The sequence below is a fragment of the Lithobates pipiens genome, unplaced genomic scaffold (assembly GCF_037356315.1).
Source record: "Lithobates pipiens isolate NorthernLeopardFrog02 unplaced genomic scaffold, aLitPip1_a1.2 Scaffold_1, whole genome shotgun sequence".
Taxonomy (NCBI): domain Eukaryota; kingdom Metazoa; phylum Chordata; class Amphibia; order Anura; family Ranidae; genus Lithobates; species Lithobates pipiens.
In genome coordinates, this window is record NW_027507685.1 from 52012350 (window position 1) to 52039574 (window position 27225).

The following is a 27225-nucleotide window of genomic DNA, read 5'->3' on the forward strand; positions in this document are numbered from 1 at the left end:
GAAGCGTGGTCGAATAACAAGCCAGGGTCAGTTCCAGATCAGGCAGAGGTATGTACAAAATCAGTAGGCAGAAGCGTGGTCGAATAACAAGCCAGGGTCAGTTACAGAGCAAGCAGAGGCATAAGGGGTTTGAAGGTAAATGGCAGGAAGTGAGGGTTAGGGTTACCATACTTCACTAATAATTCACTAAAGTATGGTAACGGCGGAAACAGTCACCTATGCAGAGGCCTGGTTGGGAAGGGCATTGGGCACAATGATAAGTGGTGTCTCTTCTCACTCCTCGTTTGCTGCACACCCGACATTTTTTCTGATGTCTTCGGCCTGTTGGTTTGGGAGGGATTTTGTCAGGAAAGTGGCGTTCAGAGAGTCTGCTAATTACATCGGATCGAATGTTTTGTGGCGGGCCGTTGGGGTATATAAGGGCAGTGGTGATTTCCTCCTGGTAGCCAAGGAAGGGTATGGGTCTTTCTGTGGACTTACGATAAATGACATAGGTGTTGTATATGGCCAAATTAAAGAAATAAATTGAAATTTTTTTATACCACTTGTATGTTCTTCTCATGGCAAGATAGGGTTCGAGCATCTGGTCGTTCAAGTCGACACCCCCCATGAACATGTTGTACTCATGGATACAAGTGGGTTTTTGTATTGGGCCATCCCTCCTGGTGATCTCAACAAAAGTGTTGTTGTGGATCGAAGAAAGCATATAGACATCCCTTCTGTCCCTCCACTTCACAGCCAAAATTTCCTCGTTCCGTAAGCTCGCCGCTTCGCCTTTTTTTAGCCTTTTGTTGACGAGGCTTTGAGGAAAGCCCTTCCGGTTCGTTCGTACGGTGCCACATGCTGGAGTTTGCTTTCTATGGAGGTTGCGGAACAGGGGTAAACTTGTATAAAAATTGTCCACATACAGGTGGTAGCCTTTCTCAAGGAGTGGGTTTATGAGTTCCCAAACAACTTTTCCACTCGATCCAATGTATTCGGGGCAATTAGGGGGATGTAGCTGGCTGTCCTTCCCTTCGTATACCATGAAGGAATATGTATACCCTGTGGCTCGGTCACACAACTTATACATCTTCACTCCATAGCGGGCCCTTTTGGAGGGAATAAATTGCTTTAGCCCCAGCCTGCCAGAAAATTTTATCAGGGACTCATCCACACATATGTGTTGGTCTGGGGTAAACAACTGGGGGAAAATCTGAGAAAAATAATTCATCAGTGGCCGAATTTTGTAAAGTTTATCAAAATTTGGGTCATTCCAGGGAAGGCACTGGGTATTGTCATTAAAGTGTAGGAATCTCATTATCGTTAGATATCTGGTCCGGGACATTATTGAGGAAAAGATGGGCATGTGATAGATGGGGCGGGATGACCAATATGCACGTATTTCATTTTTATTGTTTAGTCCCATACAAAATGTGAGGCCCAAAAATTTTTTAAACTCCTCCACTGTTAGGGCTCTCCACTCGTAGGGACGGGCATAAGAGGACGTTGGGTTACTTTCAATAAATTGTTGGGCATATAGGTTGGACTGGACCACAATGGATTCAAGCATATCCTCTGTAAAAATTAGGTGAAAAAAGTCCATCAGGAAAAAATGTTGTGTGTCCACCTGGACTCCTGGGTTGGCAGTGAAAGGGGGAACGTTGGCTTCTCCTGAGTTAGGAGGAAGCCACAAGGGGTTCTGGAGGGAATAGGGAAGGCTGGCATGGGACCTAACCCTTTGGGGCCGAGTTGACACCCCACTGGTACGTGGCCTTTGCCGAGGTACTGTGGTGCCGGTGGATGGCACTGGGTTGCCGGTGGATGGCTCTGCGGTGCTGGTGGATGGTACCGCCTCCTCACCAGTGCGCCTTCGTCTGACGGGCGGACTATCATCTTCCTCCTCTGAGGCTGTCATGGTACCACTGCTGAGGACAGGCTCGTAGTCCACGTCAGAGTCACAATCTGAATATGAGGAGGAATCCGAAGCGGAAACCTCCCCGTTGCTCTCGTCGGCTGCAAGGATATCATATGCCTCCTCAGCTGAATACAATCTTTGTGACATTTTTATTGATCACAAATGGCACTGACAGGCGACGCTGATGTGGCAGGTGACACTGACAGCACTGATCACAGGTGACACTGACGACACGTGGCACTGACAACACGTGGCACTGGAGGCAGATGGCACTGGAGACAGATGGGGCTGACAGATGGGACTGACAGATGGGACTGACAGATGGGACTGGCAGATGTGGCTGGCAGATGTGGCTGGCCGACAGATGTGGCCGACAGATGTGGCCGACAGATGTGGCTGACAGATGTAGCTGGCAGATGTGGCTGGCAGATGTGGCTGGCAGATGTGGCTGGCAGATGGCACTGGGGCTGGCACTGGCAGATGGCACTGGCTATTTGCTCTGGCTAATTGCTCTGGCAAATGGGGCTGGCAGATGGCCCTTCGGCTGGCAGATGGCACTGGCGCTGGCACTGGCGCTGGCACTGGCAGGTGGCACTGGCGGCACTGGCGCTGGCGGCACTGGCGCTGGCGGCACTGGGGCTGACGGCACTGGCGCTGACGGCACTGGGGCTGACGGATGGCACTGGCGCTGGCAGGTGGTGCTGGCAGGTGGCACTGGCACTGGCGGCACTGGCACTGGCGGCACTGGGGCTGACGGCACTGGGGCTGACGGCACTGGGGCTGACGGCACTGGCAGGTGGCACTGGCGCTGGCAGGTGGCACTGGCGCTGGCACTGGCGGCACTGGCACTGGTGGCACTGGCGGCACTGGGGCTGACGGCACTGGGGCTGACGGCACTGGGGCTGGCAGGTGGCACTGGCAGGTGGCACTGGCAGGTGGTAGGTGGCACTGGCGGCACTGGCACTACTGGCAGATGGCACTGCTGACAGATGGCACTGGGCTGACAGATGGCACTAGGCTGACTGATGGCACTGGGCTGACAGTTGGCACTGGCACTGGGGCTGACAGATGTTAGTCACAGTAATTCAGTGTAACACTCACAGATCCGCTCTCTCTCCTCACACGCTGTCTCTGTGTGAGGAGAGAGAGACACGGCAATGGGAGATGATCTCATTTGTTTACATTTGAGATCATCTCCTATTGGCAGCTGTGATCGCTCTGTGAACGGCCGCTTTGATTGGCCGTTCACGGCGATCTGTATTCGCCTGTCTCCGGGAGACACGGCGGATACAAAACTTCCGCGATGCGCGCCCCCGGCGGTGCGCATTGCGGAAGTAAACACAAAGCCGTCCAGGGACGACCGCCCGGGCGGGCGGGAGGAGGTTAAAATGGCACCAGTTCTCTGTTGAAATCCCGTGCATACCAGACTCAGTTTCACTCCACACACACCTGCTGCATGCCCCTGGTGATGGTGGCCTGATAACATGCACACAAGTTGACACAAAGGGGTTTAAATGGCTGTTAAAAATAGCCATCCTCACCTGTGATATGTATGCTTGTAATTAGTGTGTATATATAAAAGGTCAATGAGTTTCTACTGACTCCTGACAGATCCTTGCATCTTTCATCCAGTGCTGCACTGACGTTTCTGGATTCGGATTCATGGGGAAAGCAAAAGAATTGTCAAAGGATCTGCGGGAAAAGGTAGTTGAACTGTATAAAACAGGAAAGGGATATAAAAAGATATCCAAGGAATTGAGAATGCCAATCAGCAGTGTTCAAACTCTAATCAAGAAGTGGAAAATGAGGGGTTCTGTTGAAACCAAACCACGGTCAGGTAGACCAACTAAAATTTCAGCCACAACTGCCAGGAAAATTGTTTGGGATGCAAATAAAAACCCACAAATAACTTCAAGTTTAATACAGGACTATCTGAAAACATGTGGTGTGGCTGTTTTAAGATAAACAATAAGGAGGCACTTGAAGAAAGATGGGCTGCATGGTTGAGTCGCCAGAAGAAAGCCATTACTACGCAAATGCCACAAAGTATCCCACTTACAATATGCCAAACAGCACAGAGACAAGCCTCAAACCTTTTGTCACAAAGTCATTTGGAGTGATGAGAGCAAAATTGAGCTTATTGGCCACAGGAGAGTAGTCAACAAGGCCTATGATGAAAGGCACACCATTCCTACTGTGAAACACGCTGATGTTTTGGGGATGTGTGAGCTACAAAGCCACAGGAAATTTGGTCACAATTGATGGCAAGATGAATGCAGTATGTTATCAAAAAATACTGGAGAAACATTTCCATTCATCAATCATGAAGCCGCACATGGGGCGTACTTGGACATTCCAACATGGCAGTAAACCAAAACACAAGGCCAAGTCGACCTGTCATTGGCTACAGCAGAATAAAGTGAAGGTTCTGGAGTGACCATCTCAGTCTCCTGACCTCAACATCATTAAGCCACTCTGGGGATATCTCAAATGTGCAGTTCATGCATGACAGCCCAAGAATTTACAGGAACTGGAGGCTTTTTGCCAAGAGGAATGGGCAGCTTTACCATCTGAGAAGATAAAGAGCCTCATCCACAAATACCACAAAAGACTTCAAGCTGTCATTGATGTTAAAGGGGGCAATACAAAGTATTAAGAACTGGGGTATGTAAACTTTAGATCAGGGTTATTTGGGTAGTTTCTGTTGTCCATTGTGATTTAAAAAGAGTAAACATAGTTGATTGACAATAAATTGCTTCAGCCAAACACTAACCATGAGTGAAAGAAAAAAGTTTTTGTGTTATCATTCATATTCTCAGAAAAATGGCCAAAAAATCAAATTATGCCAACGTATGTAAAGTTATGAGCACAACTCTATTTTCCTATTGTGTAAACTGGCTAAAATTTTATGTATAGTAGCCAATATATATGTTCAGGGGTGGACCGGCAACATTCAGGGCCCCCAGACGAAATAAAGCAAGGGCCCCTTGTCAGGCCCTGTCCATGACCCATCCCTGACCCCGCCCATCACCCACCCCTTACACCGCCCCTACATGTTGCACAAAGTACAACTTCTGCTTTTTTTTTTTTATTGAACCTGGGGGGGGGGGGGGGTCTCTCTCTAACAGTGTCCATTAGATAGTTTGTTAGACATCCCCTCCAGACCCCATTAAAGTCTACAACGGAGTCTAATGGGACCTGGAGGGGGGTCTCTCTCTAACAGTGTCCATTAGTGAGAGACCCCCCCCCTCCAGGACCCATTAGAGACTACAAATGAGTATAATGGAACCTGGAGGGGGGTCTCTCTAACAGAGGCCCTTTCAGTGTCCATTATAGAGTCTGTTACAAACAGTCCACCCCCAGGTCCCATTTGAGACTACAAAGGGGTATAATGGAGGGGGGCCTCTTTCTATCAGAGGTGTACAGTGAACACCTTCATTCACTCTGGTCCAACCTCTCACAAAGTAGAAAAAAATTGGTACTGTGTAGCGCTCCTCTTACCTTAACTTCGGGTACTGTAGCTGTGGCTGGTTCCCGCGTTCTCTGTGGCTGGCTGGTTCCCTGGTGTGGGTTGGTCACCGTGGGTGGCTGGCTAGCACTGCTGTTGGTGGGTCACCATGGGTGGCTGGCTGGCTGGCTGGCACCCTGGCCCTGCTGTGGATGGGTCACCATGGGTGGTTGGCTGGCACCCTGCCTCTGCTGTGGGTGGGTCATCGGCATGGGTAGCTGCCTTGCCCACACCCTGGCCCTGCTGTGGCTGACTGGTGTGTCCTCTCCTCTTCTGTCATTCTGGGAACTGTTTGGTGAGGCGAGGGAGGGCCTTGGAGGGAGGCAGCGGCCTTTGCCCTATCCAGGTTAGTAGAGCTAGGTTTGCAGCAGGCCCAGTGAGCGGAGGTGCGCACGTGTGTGCAGGTCCTCTCTGTCAATTTGAGAGTCTATGTTGGAAATATTCCCCATTAGTGCCCATCAATGCAGCCTCACCAGTGCCCATCAATGCAGCCTCATCAGTGCCCATCAATGCAGCCTCATCAGTGCCCATCAATGCAGCCTCACCAGTAGACATATGCGGGTTGTTTTTTTCGTACGAATCAAAAATTTGTATGAATTTCTGAAAAATCTTACTTTCAGAAGCATCCGAGATACGAATTTCTATGCTTCCGAATTGTATATGAAATATGAAATTTCGTTGACAAATTTTGGATCCAAATTCCGTTACAATGGAAACGTGACTGGTGTTTTGTTGACCAATCAAAGGTTTTCCTCTGCTGCTGAGTGAGGGTTGGGAAAATTACCTTTTTTAATATGGGAGACTGGTACTGGTAGTCAATGGGAGATTCAGAATCGGACAAAATAAGAATCTCTGTTAATATCGTTTTATTACTGTCATAATGATTACGATTATTCGTTATGATGAAGTTAAAAACCCAGGAAGTCAGCACAGCACAGGGATGGTGGGAGCCCCTCATAATGAGCACAGCTGGGGTACAAACCCAGGAAGTCAGCACAGCACAGGGGTGGTGGGAGCCCCTCATAATGAGCATAATGAGTCAACGACTGCCATATTGAGAAAGTTTTTTTTTAATTGTTATGAAAAGTTAACAAACCTAATGAAAATTCGTATTTCGTATGAATCCAAATTGAATTTCAGACACGAATTACAAAATATGAATTAACAGCTAATATGAAACGAATCTAAACAAATTTATTGACGGTGCACATGTCTACTCACTGGTGCCCATTAATGCAGCCTCGCCAGTGCCCCTCAATACAGCCTCACCAGTGCCCATCAGCGCAGCCTCACCAGTGCCTCTCAAAGCAACCTCACCAGTGCCCATGAATGCAGCCTCAGTGTGCCCATGAATGAAGCCTCCCTGTGCCCATGATTGTAGCATCACTGTGCCCATGAATGGAGCCTTACTGTGCCCATGAATGGAGCCTCACTGTGCCCATGATTGCAACCTCACTGTGCCCATGATTGCAACCTCTCTGTGCCCATGATTGGAACCTCACTGTGCCCCTCAATGCAGCCTCACCCGTGCATGGGGATTAGAAAGGAGAGCCGCCGGATCACACAGAGCAGGTCTCTACCGCTGCGTCACCTGGCGGCCGCTGTCATCCGATGATAGATGTCACATGTCCCCTGGCATTGGACCAGTGTGATATCTGTCAAAGAACAGGAGGCGGGACATCCGATGACAGCAGTCCCTGGGTAAGCGGGAGATCCCGCTCTGTTTGATCCGGCGACGCTCACCCTCCCCTATATACCTCCTTTCGCACAAATAAGAGTTTCAAAGATTGATTATACTCTATGTAGTATCTCGGATCATTCGCTTCTGTGGGCACAGATTACATTTCCTGGAGGGAATGGTGTGAGATTGTACAAAGTTAACCCCTTTTGGCTCCAACTTTTGCTGATGACCCTATTCCTAGGGCCATTGAAACTTTTATGCAAGACAAAAAAGGTGTACGGATGCAGTGGGGGTGGTCTGGGATGCTCTCAAGTCTTACCTTCAAGGCCTTGTTATTAGGCAAATATCGGACATTATGAATGGGAAACCTTTGTACGAGGTAAGGGGGCGGAAGAGAGTTATATTTTAGACCCCTCGCCTTCTTCTGAACGAAGTTGGTTGGAAGTGTAAAAACTGTGCCAACAAGTTATCTTTACTGCTGCGGAGAATACTTTTTTTTTCATGCAGCAGCTATACTTAATACAGGCCATCTATTGGCAGTTATTTCCTGATCACAGCAAAGATCATCTCATATAGATGCTATCCAAAGCCCCACGGGGGAAGGGGTACAGAATTTGAAGCAAATATCCACTATCTTTAGTGACTACTTTAAGGACGTCTACTCTTCCAAGATAACCCAGACGGAAGAGGCGCTGTTGCAATTCCTGCATTGCTGTCCTCTTCCGTCGCTGACCAACGAGGGTCGCAAAATTCTCAATGCTCCCATAACAGCAGAGGAATTAGCTGAAGCTGTAGTGGGTATGGCCAATAGCAAAACCCCAGGTATAGATGGGATCCCAGCAGAGATATACAAGCGATATAGTGAGCCTCTCTTGTCTATATTATTGGAAACCCTAAATGATGCTGCTAGGACTGGCTTATTATCACCCTCTATGAATGAAGCTGTTATAGCAGTGATTCCCAAGCCTAGTAAAGACACATTATTGCCTGATTTTTATTGACCTATATCCTTTATAAATATGGACATCAAGCTGTTGGCTAGAGTACTTGCCACAAGATTAGCAAAAGTGGTGTCCGGTTAATTCATTTAGATTAGTCAGGGTTCATACCGGCTACATCGACAGCACTGAATATCAGATGATTGTTTCTGAATATACAGTTGCCAGTTGATAACCCGGGTAATAGGGCGGCGTTCTCCCTTGACGCTGCCAAAGCTTTCAACAGCATTGAGTGCAGATACCTGAGGGCTGTCCTAACCAAATTTCAGTTGGGGAAGACCTTTATTAAGTGAACTCACTTGCTTTACTCGGCTCCTAATGCAAAAATTCTGATTAATGGGTCCCTTTCTGATTCCTTCCCTTTACATAGGGGGACTAGACAGGGTTTCCCCCTTTCACCATTGCTTTTGCCCTGGTGCTAGAACCTCTGGTGGCCACGGTATGGGCATCCCCTGATATAGTGAGGTTTCAACATGCTGAGAGGGAAGATAAGCTCTCCCTTTATGCCGAAGACACCTTAATATAATGCTGGATCTTTAGAAACAGTCATTCGACTCATTAAATAGTTTGGGCAGCTATGTGAATTTGCTATAAACTGGCACAAATCCTCATATTGTTGGACCCATTGACGACACACCTTCCAGCAGTGGCATCACAGGTTTGAGATTGTACAATCCTTCAAATACTGGGGTATAATGGTGACTGACAATGTCACTGACTATATAACCTTAAACCTCAAACTCATCTTACAAAAAGTAAAACATAAACTCAGTAGATGGTGCAAATTACCTCTCTCAGTGATGGGTAGGGTCAATCTAATTAAAATGGTTTGGCACTCCAGCTGTTGTATGTCCTTCATAATGCCCCTGTGTGTATACCAGGATACTGGTTTCAAAGGGTGGACTCATACCGAGCATTGTTATGGAAAAATGGAATGGCTAGGATAAAACTGACTACTCTACAATACCCTAAGGATCAGGGAGGATTGGACATGCCACATGCCTTTACATACTTTTTAGCTGCCCAAATGCAACAGTTAACTGGGTGGGATATACCAAATACAGTATGTTAGATCCCTCTAGAACTCTGTTGATCGCTTCACTAGCGGACTACTCTGCAATGTCTCTGGTAGAACAGGGACTCCCTGATATGGCAACACACTGTCCCACGGTAGAACTGTTTCTGAAACTCATGGCAAAATTGAAAAATAGGCTGGGTATCGAGGGTCTTATGGAATCTTCTCCCATTTGGAGTAATCAATCCTACCCCAAACTAAGTAAACGTCTCAATCATGTTGTATGGATAGAAGCTTGAGTAAAATACCTCATACAGCTCATACAGATGGGTTAGAACTGAAATGTTTTGAACAACTACGAGAAGAGTTTCCCCTTCTGTTTGTATGTTTTTACAATTATGACATGCTATAAGAGCACAAAGTAGGGGTTCAGTCCTGCGTTTGTGGGACTCGGATTTACTTTGATCTATATTCACCGCCATAGATAAGAAAGTTATTATCTCGCTCATCTACACCCGTTTACGTACATATATCCAGGCTCCTGACCTACTGCCCTGTAGAGAAAATTGGAGGCTGATATAGGTCCCATAGATGGGGATAGGTGGGATCAAATATTGACAAGGTGTCTGTATTGGCTGCCCAAAAGTTGACTCAATTGTTCATCCTTCATCATTCATATAGGACACCATTGCAGTTATATAAGTGGTGTAGAAGGGACTCCCCTTTGTGTCCAAAATGCCAGCTACCCCAGGGAACCCTAATCCATATGTTTTGGAGATGTCCCAAACTGGTACGATATTGGCAGGAGTTGCTGGGAATTGTTAACCATACTTATCATACACAACAACTGATTCCAGTCACTTGCCTACTTGGTGGTTTAGAGGTGGACTCATACCCCCCTACTACATACATAGCGATACTGAGGCTGTTGTACTTAGCCAGGAAACTGATTGCAAGATACTGGATTTCTCCTCAAGTCCACACATCCCACCAATGGATTCAAGAAGTTAATAAGATACTCATTAGGGAAAATAATACATAGTAATACATACATCAGCACATGAAAGTACCAAGCAAATTTATCAAAATATGGCAGGAGTGGCTGGAGTCTCCTGGGGATGCTCCCCTGCAACTTGTTCTCGATAGGTTGTTGGTGGCATAGCAGAGAGTAGGGGGTAATGTCACTGTATGGTCTAGGGGCCTGCGGGGGTCAATAGTAATTCTGTGTGTGATACATTGGGAAAGGCATATATTTGGATTATCTGTTTTGTTTGTTCGGGAGGAAGGTGCACACCCATTGTGTTGCTCGAATAGATTAATTGTTGTTTGTCCTATTCTATTTTTTGTTTCTTTTTTACTCGGGTTCGCCTTGTTTGTTACTGGAGATACATTCAACAGTATAATGCACAGGGTTGGGGGAATGCGTTATGCACTGAAATGTTTAATACTTCTTGTATATTCTCTATAGGAGCTGCCTGTAACCCTAATGTCTGTGTATATGATTATTTTTTTATGTCGACAAAATAAAATCTTTTTTTCTGATTAAGCATGCGAGTGAGTATTTGGCTGGCTTATAACAGGTTTGGTTTCCACCCAGAGACTAACCACATCAATCACTGTAAAGGTGGACAACGACAGAGAGAATTCCATAGCCAAAACCAGGATGCTGGAATAAGGAGCAGGAGCGCTAGACTCTCCTGACAGGGTCATTGTCCTGCTGTAAGACCCATGACCTCTGATGGAGACCCAACTTTCTGACACTGTACCCTACATTGCACCTAGAATTCTTTGGTAGTCTTCAGATTTCATAATGCCATGCACACAGTCAAGACATCTGGTGCCCGAAGCAGCAAAGCAACCCCAAAACATCAGTGAACCTCCACCATGTTTGACTGTAGGGACTGTATTCTTTATTTAAAGGCCTCATTTATTTTTCTGAAAACAGTAGAATGATGGGCTTTACCAAAAAGCTGTAATTTTGTTTTATCTGTCCACAGCACATTCTCCCAAAAGTATTTTGGCTTCCTTGGGTAAGTTTTGACAAACCCATTGATACATTTTTCTCTTTCGTCCACATCCAGGGAGACTAGCTACAATGCCATGGGCTGTAAATGTCTTGAAAATGTTGTGCACAGTGGACACAGGAACATTAAAGCCCCATACACACAATCAGATTTTCTGCTGATTTTTGTCTTCAGATTTACCGAAACCATGTAGTTCATGGGCCTGCGTGATTGCATACACATTGAAACTCCTAAGGTTTGACGTCCTATTATATGGTTTTGGTAAATCTGAAGGGAAAAATCAGCAGAAAATCTGATAGTGTGTATGGGGCTTAACATCTCTAAAAGTGGACTTGTAACCTTGAGAATGTCCATGCTTTTCCACAACTTTTGTTCTCAAAGACAATTCTATGCTGCTCTTTCTCTTCTCCATGCGGCACACAGAGATACACAACAGGAACGGTTGAGTCAATTTTTCACCATTATAACTAGCTGCCAATGACATTGTATATTATCTATATCATCAGTACCTGAAAGTGTTTAATTACAAATTACAGGAGCATCACAAACTTGGAATGCAAATTTCTCTCAATTTTGAGAAGGTGCCAATAATTTTACCCAGTACATTTATGGAGTTTTGGGTGGAATTTGGCTTTTTGTTTCTCCAATTTTTTGTGTCATACCAATACAAGCAAAATAAATAAACATGAAAATGCTAAACGTTTTTAACGGCAACCATTTTCTGGGCAAAGTGGTGCATTATCTGACAGAAATGCAAGGGTGCCAAAATTGTTGGTCATGACTGTATACACATACAGTATCTCTTTACAGTATAAAAACAAACTTTCCATCCTGTTGATCCTGCCTTTAGCTTTGTGTTGAGCTTAAAATGTAGCTCAATCTCTCTAGCAAATATAATATCATAAAGAAGGAAAGTATAGCACAAAAAACATATTACCTTTCTGTTTAACCACTTGCCGACCAGCCGCCGTCATTTTACTGCGGCAGGTCGGCACGATCCCGTATACCGCAGTAGCTATACGTCGGCTCGCGGGACTCTGGATAGCGGAGGTGCCCATGCTCATGGCTGATGGGCACAATGACCGCCGGCCACAAGCGTTCACGTGCACGAGGGACAGAACCCGGAAGTGTGTGTGTAAACACACAAATCCCTGTTCTGAGAGGTGTGACACATTGAGTGTTCCTATTAGCTAGGAACCACGATCCGTCACTTCCTCTAGTCAGTCCCCTCCCCCTTAAGTTAGAATCACCTCCCAGGGAACACAGTTAATCCCTTGAGCGCCCCCTAGTGTTAACCCCTTCCCTGCCAGTGACATTTTTACAGTAACAAGTGCATTTTTATAGCACTGATCGTTGTATAAATGCCAATGGTCCCAAAATGGTGTAAAAAATGTCCGATGTGTCCACCATAATGTTGCCGTCCCAATAATAAAAAATAAAAAAACGCAGATCGTCGCCATTAGTAGTAAAAAAAATAATAATAAAAAGGCTATAAATCTATTTCCTATTTTGTAGACGCTATAACTTTTGCACAAATCAATCAATATACGTGTATTGCGATTTTTTTTACCAAAAATATGTAGAAGAATACCTATCGGTCTAAACTGAGAAAAAATTTGCTTTTAAAAAAAAAAAAAAAAAAAAATGGGTTTATTTATTAAAACAAAAAGTACAAAATATTGTGTTTTTTTCAAAATTGTCGCTCTTTTTTTTGTTTATAGTGCAAAAAATAAAAACCGTGGAGGCGATCAAATACCACCACCAGCTCTATTTTTGGGAAAAAATTACATCAATTTTGTTTGGATGCAGCGTCACATGACCGCGCAGTTGTCAGTTAAAACGACGCAGTGCCGAATTGCAAAAAATGGCCTGGTCATTCAGTAGCTAAATATCCCAGGGCTGCAGTGGTTAAGCATCCTTTGTGCTCAAACACAGATATTCATAAAATCTAGTTGCTATGGGCAGACACTTGAGGGGGAATAAAACATTTGCAAATTAAGTCAATGCTGAATCTTGCTAGCCTATGCAGAGACATGTTCATTTCATACCAACCAGTAAAATAGGGTGTAGTTGACATTTGGAGGAGCATCTCTTCCTGGCGTCCAGGTGCATTGAACATATTCAAGATGGTACCAAATGCAGCTGAAGTTTCTCACTGAGGTATTTGGATTACCTTTACCTATCAAACAGAAGTAAATTAATGTGTGGATGTCTATTAAAAAACACACACTATCAATTACAATATATAATAGGATGTATTAAATTATGAGTATAAAAGTTATTTAACCAAAAGTTAAATTTTCTTGCTATTAATAGGATTTTTTTGAAGCATGGTAAACTGGTGGTCCTGGGCGCTCAGAGTGAACATATGTGAACTTGTTGACAGCATACGTTACGTTGTCAGCACATATCCTTACTTGTTTGATCTCTTAGGGTAGCACAACATACAGCCTTTCCAACACATCCTGTTAGTGTAGAATAGTCTTCCTCCAACATCTATTAGTTCAGTGTCCTGCCCATCAACAATAGTGATGGGCTAAGATTTGGGCAGAACCCTGTGGAAACTTACACATGATGAAGGCCACCAGTCCAATCAGCTTTGGCTGGGGAATTCCTGGCAGCCACATGTAACAAAGAGGCAGTGATACTGTTGATGTCATTAAACTAATCTAGCCAAGCAGCTATATATTTAATCAATTAAATTGACCGAATGTGGTCCTGTGGCCATATTATGGTAATGATGTCACCAGCATCCCTGTTAGGTTTGCCACTTTTTCTTCAAGCCAAAACTTAACACAGCAAAAAAAAAATGTGGCCATAAACGATATGATTGTTATAGACCTAGGAAACCTTTGGGTGCGCCAAAGAGAATAGTATTGTGGCATGCATAGTGCCCCCTCACCCCCCTATCAGGCCCTGTTCTGAGCCCATTCCTGTATGAATATTGCGTCCGGGTTTTAGGTGGACTAAAACGTGGACACATGATTCAAAACCCCGACTGTCTGGATGAATCCCAAACAGGTGGCAACCCTAATCCCTGCCCCTTACATGTGACTGCAGAGGGAATTTCCCAGCCACAACTGATTGGGCTGGTAGCCTGCTATCATGTGACAGTTATTTTGTGGGTTTGAATTGCGTAAAAAAATACAGTATTTATCGGTGTATAACACGCACAGGAGTATAACATGCATGTTCATTTTAAGAGGGAAGTTTCAGGAAAAAAAACTTCAATTATAAATAAGGAACTTTGCAGCCTCACCATTGCCATCACTGCAGCCTGATCAATGCCCATCTGCAGCCTCACAAGTGCCATCAATGGAGCCTCACAAGTACCATCAATGCAGTAGCTTTGTCATTTCCATCAATGCATCAGCCTCACCATTGCCATCAATGCAGCAGCCTCACCACTGCCATCAATGCAGCAGCCTCACCACTGCCATCAATGCAGCAGCCTCACCACTGCCATCAATGCAGCAGCCTCACCATTGCCATCAATGCAGCAGCCTCACCATTGCCATCAATGCAGAAGCCTCACCATTGCCATCAATGCAGCAGCCTCACCACTGCCATCAATGCAGCAGCCTCACCACTGCCATCAATGCAGCAGCCTCACCACTGCCATCAATGCAGCAGCCTCACCATTGCCATCAATGCAGCAGCCTCACCATTGCCATCAATGCAGAAGCCTCACCATTGCCATCAATGCAGCAGCCTCACCATTGCCATCAATGCAGCAGCCTCACCATTGCCATCAATGCAGCAGCCTCACCATTGTCTTCAATGCAGCAGCCTCACCATTGTCTTCAATGCAGCAGCCTCACCATTGTCTTCAATGCAGCATCCTCACCACTGCCTTCAATGCAGTAGCCTCACCATTGCCTTCAATGCATCAGCCTCACCATTGCCATCAATGCAGCAGCCTCACCATTGCCATCAATGCAGCAGCCTCACCATTGTCTTCAATGTAGCAGCCTCACCACTGCCTTCAATGCAGAAGCCTCACCACTGCCTTCAATGCAGCCAGCCTCACCATTGCCTTCAATGCAGCCAGCCTCACCATTGCCTTCAATGCAGCCAGCCTCACCATTGCCTTCAATGCAGCCAGCCTCACCATTGCCTTCAATGCAGCCAGCCTCACCATTGCCTTCAATGCAGCAGCCTCAACATTGATCACATTGATGCCCATCTGCAGCCTAGAAGGGAGGGGGGCGGGAGGAGAGCTGACTGATAACCTCCTATGATAGACAGAACAGTGGCCCAATAGTGGCCCAGGGGACGGGACTTCCCATTACAGAGGCCACCAAGTAAACAGGAGATTCTCACTGTATGTAATCTGATGGCGCACATCCCGTCCCCTCCCTGTCCCCTCCAAGGCAGCTAAAATTGAAGTAACGGCGTATAACACGCACACACCATTTGCGTTTTCAGGGTGAAAAAGTGCATGTTATACGCCAATAAATACAGTAAATAAAACAGGATTCTCTGCACAACTGAATCAGAATTTAAAAAGGATAAATTGACACAATGGGGTTGACTTACTATAGCGGGAATATGTGAATGCATGAATAAATACTCGCAAAATAGCCAAACTGCGTTAGTTAGTGCGGAAATGATATTCACTATAGTGCTGGGGAAAGAATACAAAATCAAATTCACTATAGGTCACAGACAACAGAGACAGTCCAAATCATTAGTCATGCTAGAAACCCGGGAATTGCACATGGGAAAAATGTATAGAACATGATATGATAGCCTAAATGGTCCTAAACCACTTCAATGCCAAGCACTTTCGCCCCTTTCCGGCCCAGGACAATTTTCAGCTTTCAGCGCTATCGCACTTTCAATGACAATTGTGCAGTCATGCAACGCTGTGTAAGCTCTTTTGAGCAGGGTCCTTCTAACTCTATTGTCAAATGCTGCAGCATCATTTCCACGCCTTTTATTTATTTTTGCCAAAGGTACATTAATGTATCAAATGTTTATACTAATGTTAAAATAAAAAGTTGATTCTTTTTTGCTTTATGTTTGACTTTTGCAGACTATAAATACATATTTTATAAGTGCAAACTATTTATACCCATTTAAATCTGTATTAAATCTAGTTGCATGCAAAAGTATTTGGTTGTACACACATGCAAGTCCTTGAGTAGAATGTGTGATGGGGGAGGGGGAACAAATAGGAAAAAAAAGTGAATTCTCTCTCTAAGCACCAAATTACCCAGTGGGGTAACGGGTGACGCTGGTTAGCTAGTTTATTTTTTAGAAGTTTAGGGTTCCCAAAAACACAGGGTTATCGGGATCAGCCCAGATACCTGCTAGCACCTGCGTTTAGCCCCTCCACCCAGCCCAGCCCACCCAAGTGCAGTATCAATCGATCACTGTCACTTACAAAACACAACACACGTAACTGCAGCGTTTGCAGTCAGGCCTGATCCCTGCGAACGATAACAGTTTTTTTGTAAAGTTTGAAGCAGTCGCTGACAGGAGCTCTTTTTCCTGTGAGTCTCACTAGTGTACCAGTAAATTTAGAGACCAAAATGTCAAATCGAAGGTACACTAATGAAGAGGCCTACACGTTTCTGAGCATGACAGATAGTGAAGAGGAAGGCACTCATCTGTCAGATTCAGGCTCAGAATACAAACATGTAGACAGTGGCGGCACCCTGACAGATAGCTCTGACAGAGTTGTGGGCCCTGCCAAGGTCAGGTGTACCCGACCCCGTTCTTCTGCTGTCGTTGAGGTACAAGAACCGCAGGGCTCTCGTATGGAACAGAGCACCAGTACTCATCCTTCTGGTGAACTGGCAAGCACCAGCGGCCTAATACATCCTGGTCATACATCTAGCACTGCAGTAACACTGATGTGGCGAGTCCCATAAGTGCAGTTCAAGCTTGCGAGGTGGGTAGCACGAGTAGTGTCCCGCTGCCACTAAGAAGACACACACAGGCCTGTCGAGCCCATAGTGCCCTTCCTGCTGCATTCGCGAATCCTAATTGGGAGCCCACCACTTCTGCAGCACCTGTACTTCCCCCGTTCACTGGTCTACCCGGAATTCAGGTGGAAACAGTTGATTTTACATCAGTTGATTTTTATTTGCTGTTTCTCATGGAAGATCTCTATAGATCTATTGTGGACCAAAGCAATTTGTATGCTGGTCAATTCATCGCCGCTAATCCCCAGTTGACCCTTGCCAGAGATTGGAGACCTATTACGGTCTCCGAATTTAAGACATTCCTGGGCCTATCCCTCCTCATGGACATAACTAAAAAGAGTGAGTTGCGATCATATTGGTCCACTGACCTAATTCCCCATATGCCCGCGTTCTCTGCCTCCAAGACCAGGACACGATACGTGCAGATCTTGCGGTTCATGCACTTCAATGATAATGAACTCTGTCATCCTCGGGGTGACCCTGGATTTGATCGGCTCTACAAAAGTCGGCCCCTTGTAAACCACTTCAACCAACAGTTTACAACCTTGTTTACTCCTGATCAAGTTGTCTGCGTTCCAAATATGAGACTGAATATCAGATGAACCGTCCAATCATAGCTCAACCAAGCAGCCACCCGTGTGACGATACCACCACCTTAATAGATGTAAGTTTACCAAATGGTGTTGACCCAAACGAAATTATATTCTAAGGGTCATACGTACTCAATAAACTGGTTGTAAAAAGCGAACTTCCCAGGTCACAGGATGGTCGAAATCAATATAGAGGATGCCCTCCTCCAACATATGGATATGAACAGATTTTCTCCACTGAACAGAAATCTCCAACATCAACCGAAATATATATAGGGCAGAAGAATAGGGCCATATAGCGCAAGTCCGTTTAAAATAGTATTTATTAGAAAAAAGTATCAAACTTACATTTATGCAGTTGTTAAAGTGCTCTTCAATAAAAAATAGGCAGTAGTGGAGTCCCCCCGACGCGTTTCATCCTCATGGACATAATCTGGAGTGTACTACCACTGCTGCCAAACTTACTTATATAAGATATAAAATAAATACTGTAGCGCTAAGGTAATGGAAACAATCAGTGTGAATGAGTAAGAATACTAAAAAAGTATGTATGATCGCACCATAATTGTGCAATACAGTGCAGACAAAACTAAATATCATAAGAAATTATTGTGCAATATAATGCATAATAAAACTGCTAATCATATACAGTTATTGTGCAATGCAGTTATTTGCCTGGTTCCTGAAGTACCATTTGTTTCTGGAACTTAGAGATCACTTGACAGCGGCCATTGTGTATACCTACTTTTATCTGCGATCCGCGGGCGGTCAAATGAGGACTACATACCGGGATTCTTCCTATTGGAGGCCAGAGCATAACCTTCGGTGAATATAAGCCTTTCTGACCCACTGTCATATGACAAGTGGGACCAACACCATTGGTAAGAGTACCCATCTTACATCTTCAGAAGGTTCTCATACAAAAATCGCTTCAGGCAAATAGATTGTCACTGTTGATCTTTTCCTCTCCTCTTGTCTCACCCTGGATGAGAAGATTGGGTCCTGTGTTCTATTCATGCTTGCATACCAAGCCTCAATGTGGTTACTAATGCCTTGTGTGGCTACCAGAAGTGACACGAAAAAACAGCGCGTCACTTCCGGTTAAAAAAAATGGATATCATCGAAGCTTATATACCAAGCCTCAATATCACTATTGTTTGCGTTCCATTATCCCTAAACCTCAAACTAGGCAGCCTCAAATGTGACACTCCTAGAGCAATTACATGCCATCGTGTCGGGCGAGATTCTAAATGATATGTAACCAATGTTAATTAGTTTACATTATTAAAAATCTATTAAATATAACCCCACCATAAATCCCACATGGGTAACCCACAAAAAATGTGATATATAGTAGATGGTATGTATTTTGAAATCTCTTTGCCACCCCAAACGAACCATATGCTCGTCAGGTGAAAACATTTGATTATGCACATTATATATGTTGCTACTCAATTGAACCCACATTTATATTAAAAATAATTTATCTTTCCTTGTGTGCCAACATTTATATTACGGATACCCTTACTCCACTTATGTCCCTTAAAATGGGAACTACTCCAAATTAAACCATCCAGTGAGATGAATTCTGTTCACACAACAAAAAAAAAAAAAAATAGTTTCAAGCTTCATTGATGAAAGCATTAATGTCCCACTCCACGTTCATACCAAACGGGAAATGGGACTGGAGCTCATAAATCCAATAGGTCTCTAATCGTGATACTCCCCTTGTCATGCCCCCCCCCCCCCCCCAGACGGTATATATTTATCAATAGCAACAAACTGAGTTCCCTTTGGGTCACTATTATGGAACTCTCTGTAATGTCTAGGGACACTATGTTTAGAGTCCTTACTCTTGATAAGGGCAATATGTTCGCCTACTCTAGTTGAAAAAGTCCTTGTCGTGCGGCCAACATATTGTCTGCCACATGGACAGGTAATCAAATAAACCATGCATCTAGTACTACACGTGCAGAATGTCTTGATCGTATATTTCTTATTGATGACGGTTGACATAAACTCAACTGTTTTGCATTTCCCTAAAGTGTTATGTTGACACACAACGCATTTTTTACAAGGGAAACACCCAATCAGATTATGAAAAAATGACGGATGAACGGGTGAATTGATAATATTTGGTGCAATCCTACTTTGTAAAGACGGCGTGCCTTTAAAGAGAAGCCTTGCTCGTTCAGGTAATTTAGGACCTAGGATGGAGTCATTCCTGAGAACATCCCAGTGTTTATTCCTAATAGTTTTCACCTGTTTATGTTGTATGGAAAATATGGAAAATTTTAATCTAGTTCTCGTTGAGGTTTAACGACTAGGAGGGAATCTCTGTTGACTTTGAGTGCCCTTTGTAGTTCCGTATTAAAAATGTTATTGTCATATCCTTTGTCCAAAAATCTTTGTTTCAGAGTTTCGGCCTGCAGGTGAAATGTATCTATGTCTGTACAATTCCTCTGGAACCTGAGAAATTGGCTACGTGGAATTGAACTTAGCCATGATTTCTGATGACAACTGTCCTTAGAAATGAAACCGTTACGGTCCATAGGCTTAAAATAGGTTTTAAATTAAAATTTATTTTCCGTTATTTTTATTTCTAAATCTAAAAAATGTATTTTGTTAGTACTCATTTCATAGGTTAGTACAATACCTCTATCGTTGGCATTTAAAAAATCAAAAAATTCCGACAAAGATTGGGTGCCACTCCATAGGAGGAGGATGTCGTCAATGTACCTAGCCCACAGAACCAATGATGGGTTCTGTTGGGCATAGACAACATTCTCCTCCCATTTGGCCATGAAAGGTTAGCAAGGCTGGGGGCAAATTTAGCCCCCATTGCCACACCCCGTTGTTGTAAATAGTAATTTTCATTAAACCAAAAATAGCTATGTTCAGTAGCAAATTCCAAAAGTTCGATGAGGTATTCACATTTGAACAGTGCTAGAAAATGTTCACGACTCAAAAAATGGCAAACAGCCTCTATACTCCTTCTGTGCGGTATGCACGTGTATAAAGACGCAACATCCGCAGTAGCAATAATATACTGGCCTTGCAAATCAATATTCTCTAATTTCCTAATAGTGGCCAGTATCCTTAGATACGATGGTGTTTTTTCTGACAAGGGGCTGCAAATAAAAATCTATGTAACGACCTACACGTGAGGTTATTGAGTTAATACAGCTCACTATCGGTCTACCCGGGGGGGCTGACTGGGTCCTTATGAATTTTAGGTAAATAATAAATTGTAGGTATTCGTGGAGCTATAGGGATCAAAAACTACTTTTCTTCAAAAATTTTAATTCATGACCTTTATTAAGATCTTTAAGTTCTCTCTTGTAGGTATTGGTGGGGTTATTCGGAAACCAGGCACATATAAAATGCTTCTGAATAACCCCACCAATACTTACAAGAGAGAACTTAAAGATCTTATTAATATATATTAATTATTATATTTCGGTTGATGTTAGAGATTTCTGTTAAGTGGAGAAAATCTGTTCCTATCCATACGTTGGAGGAGAGCATCTTCTATATTGATTTAGACCATCCTGTGACCTTTTTACAACCAGTTTATTGAGCACGTATGACCCTTAGAATCTAATTTTGTTTAGGTCAACACCATTTGGTAAGCTTACATCTATTAAGGTGGTGGTATCGTCACACGGGTGGCTGCTTGGTTGAGCTATGATTGGACGGTTCATCTGATATTCAATCTCATATTTGGGACTTCACTTCTATAAAAGGACTGTATCTTTTTCACAAAAAAAGTTTTCTTTTTTGTGCGTTATTTTTTGTTATACACAAGGTTCATTCACCCATTGATGTATGTATACTAATATGTATTTGATTGTTGGAGATGTAATATTCTTTATTGTGTAGACCAACAATATTTATACTATATTTTAAACTATAGCACAGATTTATGCACTATTATTTCTCCTTTAGCGCTACACTTTATATATTGTTTACACTGTTTGAGATAAAATATCCATTTTAGTGTGTTAGAGGCTTTATTTTGGATAGGGCAGTGTCACTTTTGAGTTTTAGTTTTTTCACAAGTTGTCTGCGTTGAGGAGTCCCTGATTACGTTTTCTGGCCGCTTGTCATTCAAACAGTATCTTCCCAGCAAGCGTGCCAGATATGGGGGTCAAGATGTAAAAGCTCTGTGACAGGGCAACAGGCTATACATATAGTTTTATAGTTTACGAGGGAAAAGATAGTCACGTAGAGCCAGAGAACTGCCCAGACTACATAGGGAGCGCTGGTAAGATTGTGTGGGATTTAGTGTCACCCTTATTTGGAAAGGGGTATTACTTGTACAATTATTAAACAAGGGTGCCACTTTAGTCACCTTTTTGATTATGGAATTGGCGCATGTGGCACCGTGCGATGTAATAGCCGTGGCTTTCCCCAATGGCTTGTAGAATCCTGACTTAGACAGGGGGAGAGAGCCTGCTTGAAGTGTAATAATTTGTTAGCAGTGAAGGGGGAATGTTTTTGTTCTGTCCTCCCTTCACGCATATACAACTGTCCAAATTTCTACAGAAACTTGTATTGTGAAGAAACCCCTCTGTGTCCCCGAATACAACCTTAATATGGGAGGGTTGGACCTCAACGACCAGTTGTTGGCGCCGTACCTAATTGGCCATAAGGCCAGACGCTGGTACAAAAAAGTGTCTATATATGTATTTCAATTGGCTCTGTGGAACGCTTTTGTGCTATACAAAGCTTCGGGATGGACTGGTTCCTTCCTTAAATTCCAGGAAGAGATCGTCAGAGCCCTTCTGTTTCCATACAGTACTATGGCCCACCTTCCCAAAGCAAATGCAGTGAGCCGACTGCATGAGAAGCATTTTCCGTAAGTCCTCCCTGGTACCCCTACCCAAAGAAGATGTCGTATCTGCAGAAAACATGGATTTAGGCGTGACACGCGCTTTTATTGTCCCTCCTGTCCTGACCAACCTGGTCTCTAAAGGCTTTCAAACGCTACCACACACTAGTTGAGTATTAGCGCAGGGTACAGCACTACACAGTCCTAGGGCATACTAACAAAGGGTCTCAAAAGATGCGATGGCCATCACATTTTGAGAGACCCTAATCTGCAACGTTCAGTTTACAGTTTTTATGAAAATGAAAAAAACCAAACACACACACACAAAAAAACACAAAAATTATAAAATAAAAAAAGCCAAAAAAAGTTTTTTCTAATTTTCTTCTCTCTCTATTCTCTCTTATGTTCGCTCTCTACTGTCCGCTCTATTGTTTGCTCACTATTGTTCTATATCTAGTGATCTCTCTCTGTTTTATTCATACTATGTTTTATTGTATTTGCTTTGCATGTATGGCATGTTATACTGTAATATTACTTTTGTTTTATTGTTAACCATCATTTGCTTAGCAGGTATGCCATTCAGCTGCAGCATGGATTAATTTATTCTGACAGCAACAGCGTTTTCTCCCACTCCAGTGCTGTCGGAGGTGATTTCACCACAGGCTGCATGAAAAAAAGAACATTACAGTGTATGCACAGCAAGAACCAGCGACATATTGGTATGTCGCTGGACTTTGGGTGGTTATACCAGAATGATGCGTGCAGGTTTAGGTATCATCTTGTTATCATTCATTTCAGCCAACAGTCAGCTTTCATGTAATTGCAATCCTAGCGGATAATTAATCTCTAGACTGCTTTTACAAACAGTGGGGGGGAATGCCCCCCCCCCACTCATGGAGTGTGCCCCCCCCCCCCCCCAAAATCCATACCAGGCCATTTTTCAAAATGTAAAAACCACAAGAGAAAGTTTTTGACAATTCTTTTATTAAAAAAAGAAATAGAAAAATAAAAAAGTGCCCCGCAATGTCCATCCACCATCCATCACGCCGCCCGACGGACCCGAAGAATTGAAGAACTATACAAAGCTCTGCCTTGATGGGAGGTCTCTTGGCGACTGCTGTCGAGCAAGTTTTTCCTTTAAAAATGTCATTATTGCTGCGGCATGTTTTACACATCATACAGATGTGACACTTTACAAGCATACTAAAAAGGACCCCCCCTCCCCCGGCATGATATGTAAAGGAATATTTAATTTTTATTGTTTCACTTTAAGCATCATTAAAATCACTGCTCCTTTAAAAACTATAATTTAAAAACTTTTTTTTGCATTGATAGGGCAGTACCCAGGTCCCCATACACTTTTTTGGCAATACCTTGCATATAAGCCTTAATATGAGCATATAACAATTTATATATTTATATATATATATAAGGACTATGCTTATAAGGATATAAGGACTTTGCAGTTTTCATGTTCCTGTCCCATAGACTTTAATAGCGTTCACACCTTCGCTAAAATAGGCGAATGCCCAATAGCCAATGCCACATCAGCATGATCATGGTTGTTTCCATAATATTAATGCCTCAAATGCAAAACATTGTATAAAATAAAAAAAAAAATCAAAACACTACTAAATGTATTTTCTATGTATGATTGTACTCAGCTCAGTAGCCTAGTGGTCTGCACTCCTACCTTGAAGGACTCAGGCTATGGGTTCAAATGGTTCAAATATCACCCACTGAAAGCTTGCATTGTACTCAGCAGCATATGCTGAAAATAGGCAAATTCCAACTAGCCATTGCACATCAGTTTGGTTAATTCCATAATATTAACTTTTCAAATTCATGCAATGGTAAATTTGATTTGAGATCATGGTGCGGAATTGCCATACAATCAATCCAAATTGCACTGCGATAGTAGCAAATGGCACCTCAAATGTGTGGTTTTGTCACAGTGGTCACAGGACAGAATCATGTGGCAATCGCGGCAAACCGCATCGCACAAAGCTTGTCATCCAAGGAGCTGGAGCGTCTTCTAGGTGGCAAAGCTTGTGCAAAAATTGAATCAAAACTGCACCAAGTTTGAGGTGCCATTAAAAATGAATGGCGGCACCCAAGCATGCATGGTGTGTTTCGTCACAGTTACAGTGCGTTTTGGAATTGTGGGCAGAATCACAACAATTATCGTCTGATTTCACCCGTGACCCCAAATCACCAGATGTAAATGGGGCCTGTTTTTATATATTTTTTGCAATCCATGCCATACCATATATACAGTACTGAAACAAACATCCAGGGGGAGCCATCAGCCAATGGATTCAAATAGTTTTTAACTGCAGTTTTTATTGACGAGTGGTACCAATGGGGTTAATTTTCTAAAACTGGAGAGTGCAAACGGACTCTCCCACAGGGACTCTCCCACAGGGATTATTACAGTATGTTTACGTGTGACATTTCATAAAATATCTAACAAAAAAGAAAAAACTAAACAATGCGATGCACCTGAATAAGTGCATCATCACTGTTTACTCCCAGCACACACACCGGTGCCCATGTGATTTCCCCAGTTTGCTGGCATGAATAAGCTCTAAGACAATTTATGATGGATAAATACCTGGTTAAACAGACTTTACCTGTTGCTATCTGTACAGAGAGAGTTGTATTGTTACTGAAGATGTTTGTATTGTCACACACAGCTTGAACAGTAAAGAGAATTTCTTTATTTATATCAACTTCTCGAACATGCGTTTTGTAATATGTATTCGCCCCTTTTCCTTTTTTCTGAAAAACAGAAGATTTAATTACCTAATTGCTTATCTACATCAAATGCTTTTACTCTCTGACATGGATACTCTCCAAAGTAAATTCCAAGAATCCTAAACATGCCACTATAAAAAGTTTACCCACTACCCATTACCCACTAAAACCTGCCATTATATACATAAGTTTACACCTTGGCAGAATTTATGATTTCTTGGCCATTTTTCAGAGAATATGAATAACACAAAAACATTACTTACACTCATGGTTAGTGTTTGGCTGAAGACATTTATTATCAATCAACTGTGTTTACACTTTTTAAATCATAAGTTTATATACCCTGATGATTTTGGCCTGATAACATGCACACAAATTGATACAAAGAGGTTTGAATGGCTATTAAAGAGGACGTAAACCCTGATGGGTTTACTTCCTCTTTGTCTCCCTGCAAAGGTAAAGCATAATGGGCTACTATGCATGGCATAGTAGTCCATTATGTGTCACTTACCTGACACAGGAGCCAGCGATGTCACCGCTGTCCCCTGTAACACGAAGCGCCCATCTTCTTCCGGGTATCGCTGCTCCGGCCACTCACAGCGCCGGAGCAGCGATGATGTCACTCCCGCGCATGCACACGGGAGCTGCCACTAATGGCATATCGCCGTTAGCAGCGGCATGCTCAGTGCGCCTGCGCGCCGTAGACTGTCTATGGCGCATGCCTGTCTTTTTGCAAATATCTCCTAAACCGTGTAGGTTTAGGAGATATTTCATGGACCTACAGGTAAGCCTTAATCTATGCTTACCTGTAGGTCAAAGTGGTCTGTAAGGGTTTTCATCCACTTTAAAGGTAACCATCCTCACCTGTGATCTGTTTGCTTGTAAATAGTGTGTGTGTATAAAAGGTCAATATGTTTCTGGACTCCTGACAGACCCTTGCATCTTTCATCTAGTGCTCCACTGACATTTCTAGATTCTGAGTCATGGGGGAAAGCAAAAGAATTGTCAAAGGATCTGCGGGAAAAGGTAGTTGAACTGTATAAACCAGTTAAGGGATATAAAAAGATATCCAAGTAATTAAGAATGGCAATCAGCAGTGTTCAAACTCTAATCAAGAAGTGTAAAATGAGGGATTCTGTTGAAATCAAACCACGGTCAGGTAGACCAACTAAAATTTCAGCCACAACTGCCAGGAAAATTGTTCGGGATGCAAAGAAAAATCCACAAATAACTTCAGGTGCAATACAGGACTCTCTAAAAACATGTGGTGTGGCTGTTTCAAGATGTGCAATAAGGAGGCATTTGAAGAAAGATGGGCTGCATGGTTGAGTCGCCAGAAGAAAGCCTACACAAATGCTACAAAGTATCCCGCTTACAATATGCCAAACAGTGCAGAGATAAGCCTCAAACCTTCTGGCACAAAGTCATTTGGAGTGATGAGACCAAAATTGAGCTTTTTGGCCACAACCATAAACGCTACATTTGGAGACAACAAGGCTACATTTGGAGTCAACAAGGCCTATGATGAAAGGTATGGAGGTGGATAACTGATGTTTTGGGAAAGTGTGTGAGAAACAAAGGCACAGGAAATTTGTTCAAAATTGTTGGCAAGATGAATGCAGTATGTTATCAAAGAATACTGGAGGAACTGCATTCATCAGCCAGGAAGCTGCGCATGGGACATACTTGGACATTCCAACATGACAATGATCCAAAACACAAGGCCAAGTTGACCTGTTATTGGATACAGCAGAAGGAGATCTCAAAACGTGCAGTCCATGCAAGACAGCTCAAGAAGTTACAGGAACTGGGGCTTTTTGCCAAGAGGAATTATTAATCGGGACTGTCCCAGAAATTGGTCCCTGTCCCAGAGTCCCCACAAATTCTGAGCCCCATAATGCTTGCGGTGTGTGCTGCGTATGGCTGCCGCCAGCCAGGATCTCTCTCCGCCAGTTCGACTGCCTCTGACACACACACACACAGTGCAG

The 27225-nt window shown here is 43.5% G+C and overlaps 1 protein-coding gene across 1 annotated transcript in view; it reads right to left on the reverse strand.

The window, feature by feature from the left end:
• Positions 1–27225, reverse strand: part of LOC143999107 (interleukin-13 receptor subunit alpha-1-like) — a 107928-nt gene that overhangs the window by 69221 nt on the left and 11482 nt on the right. The window contains exons 2-3 of the mRNA XM_077493981.1: positions 25114–25261; positions 13176–13302 (exon numbers count right to left, since the gene is read on the reverse strand). Coding sequence (XP_077350107.1) covers positions 13176–13302; positions 25114–25261 — 275 coding nt within the window. The remainder of the gene's footprint in view (positions 1–13175; positions 13303–25113; positions 25262–27225) is intronic.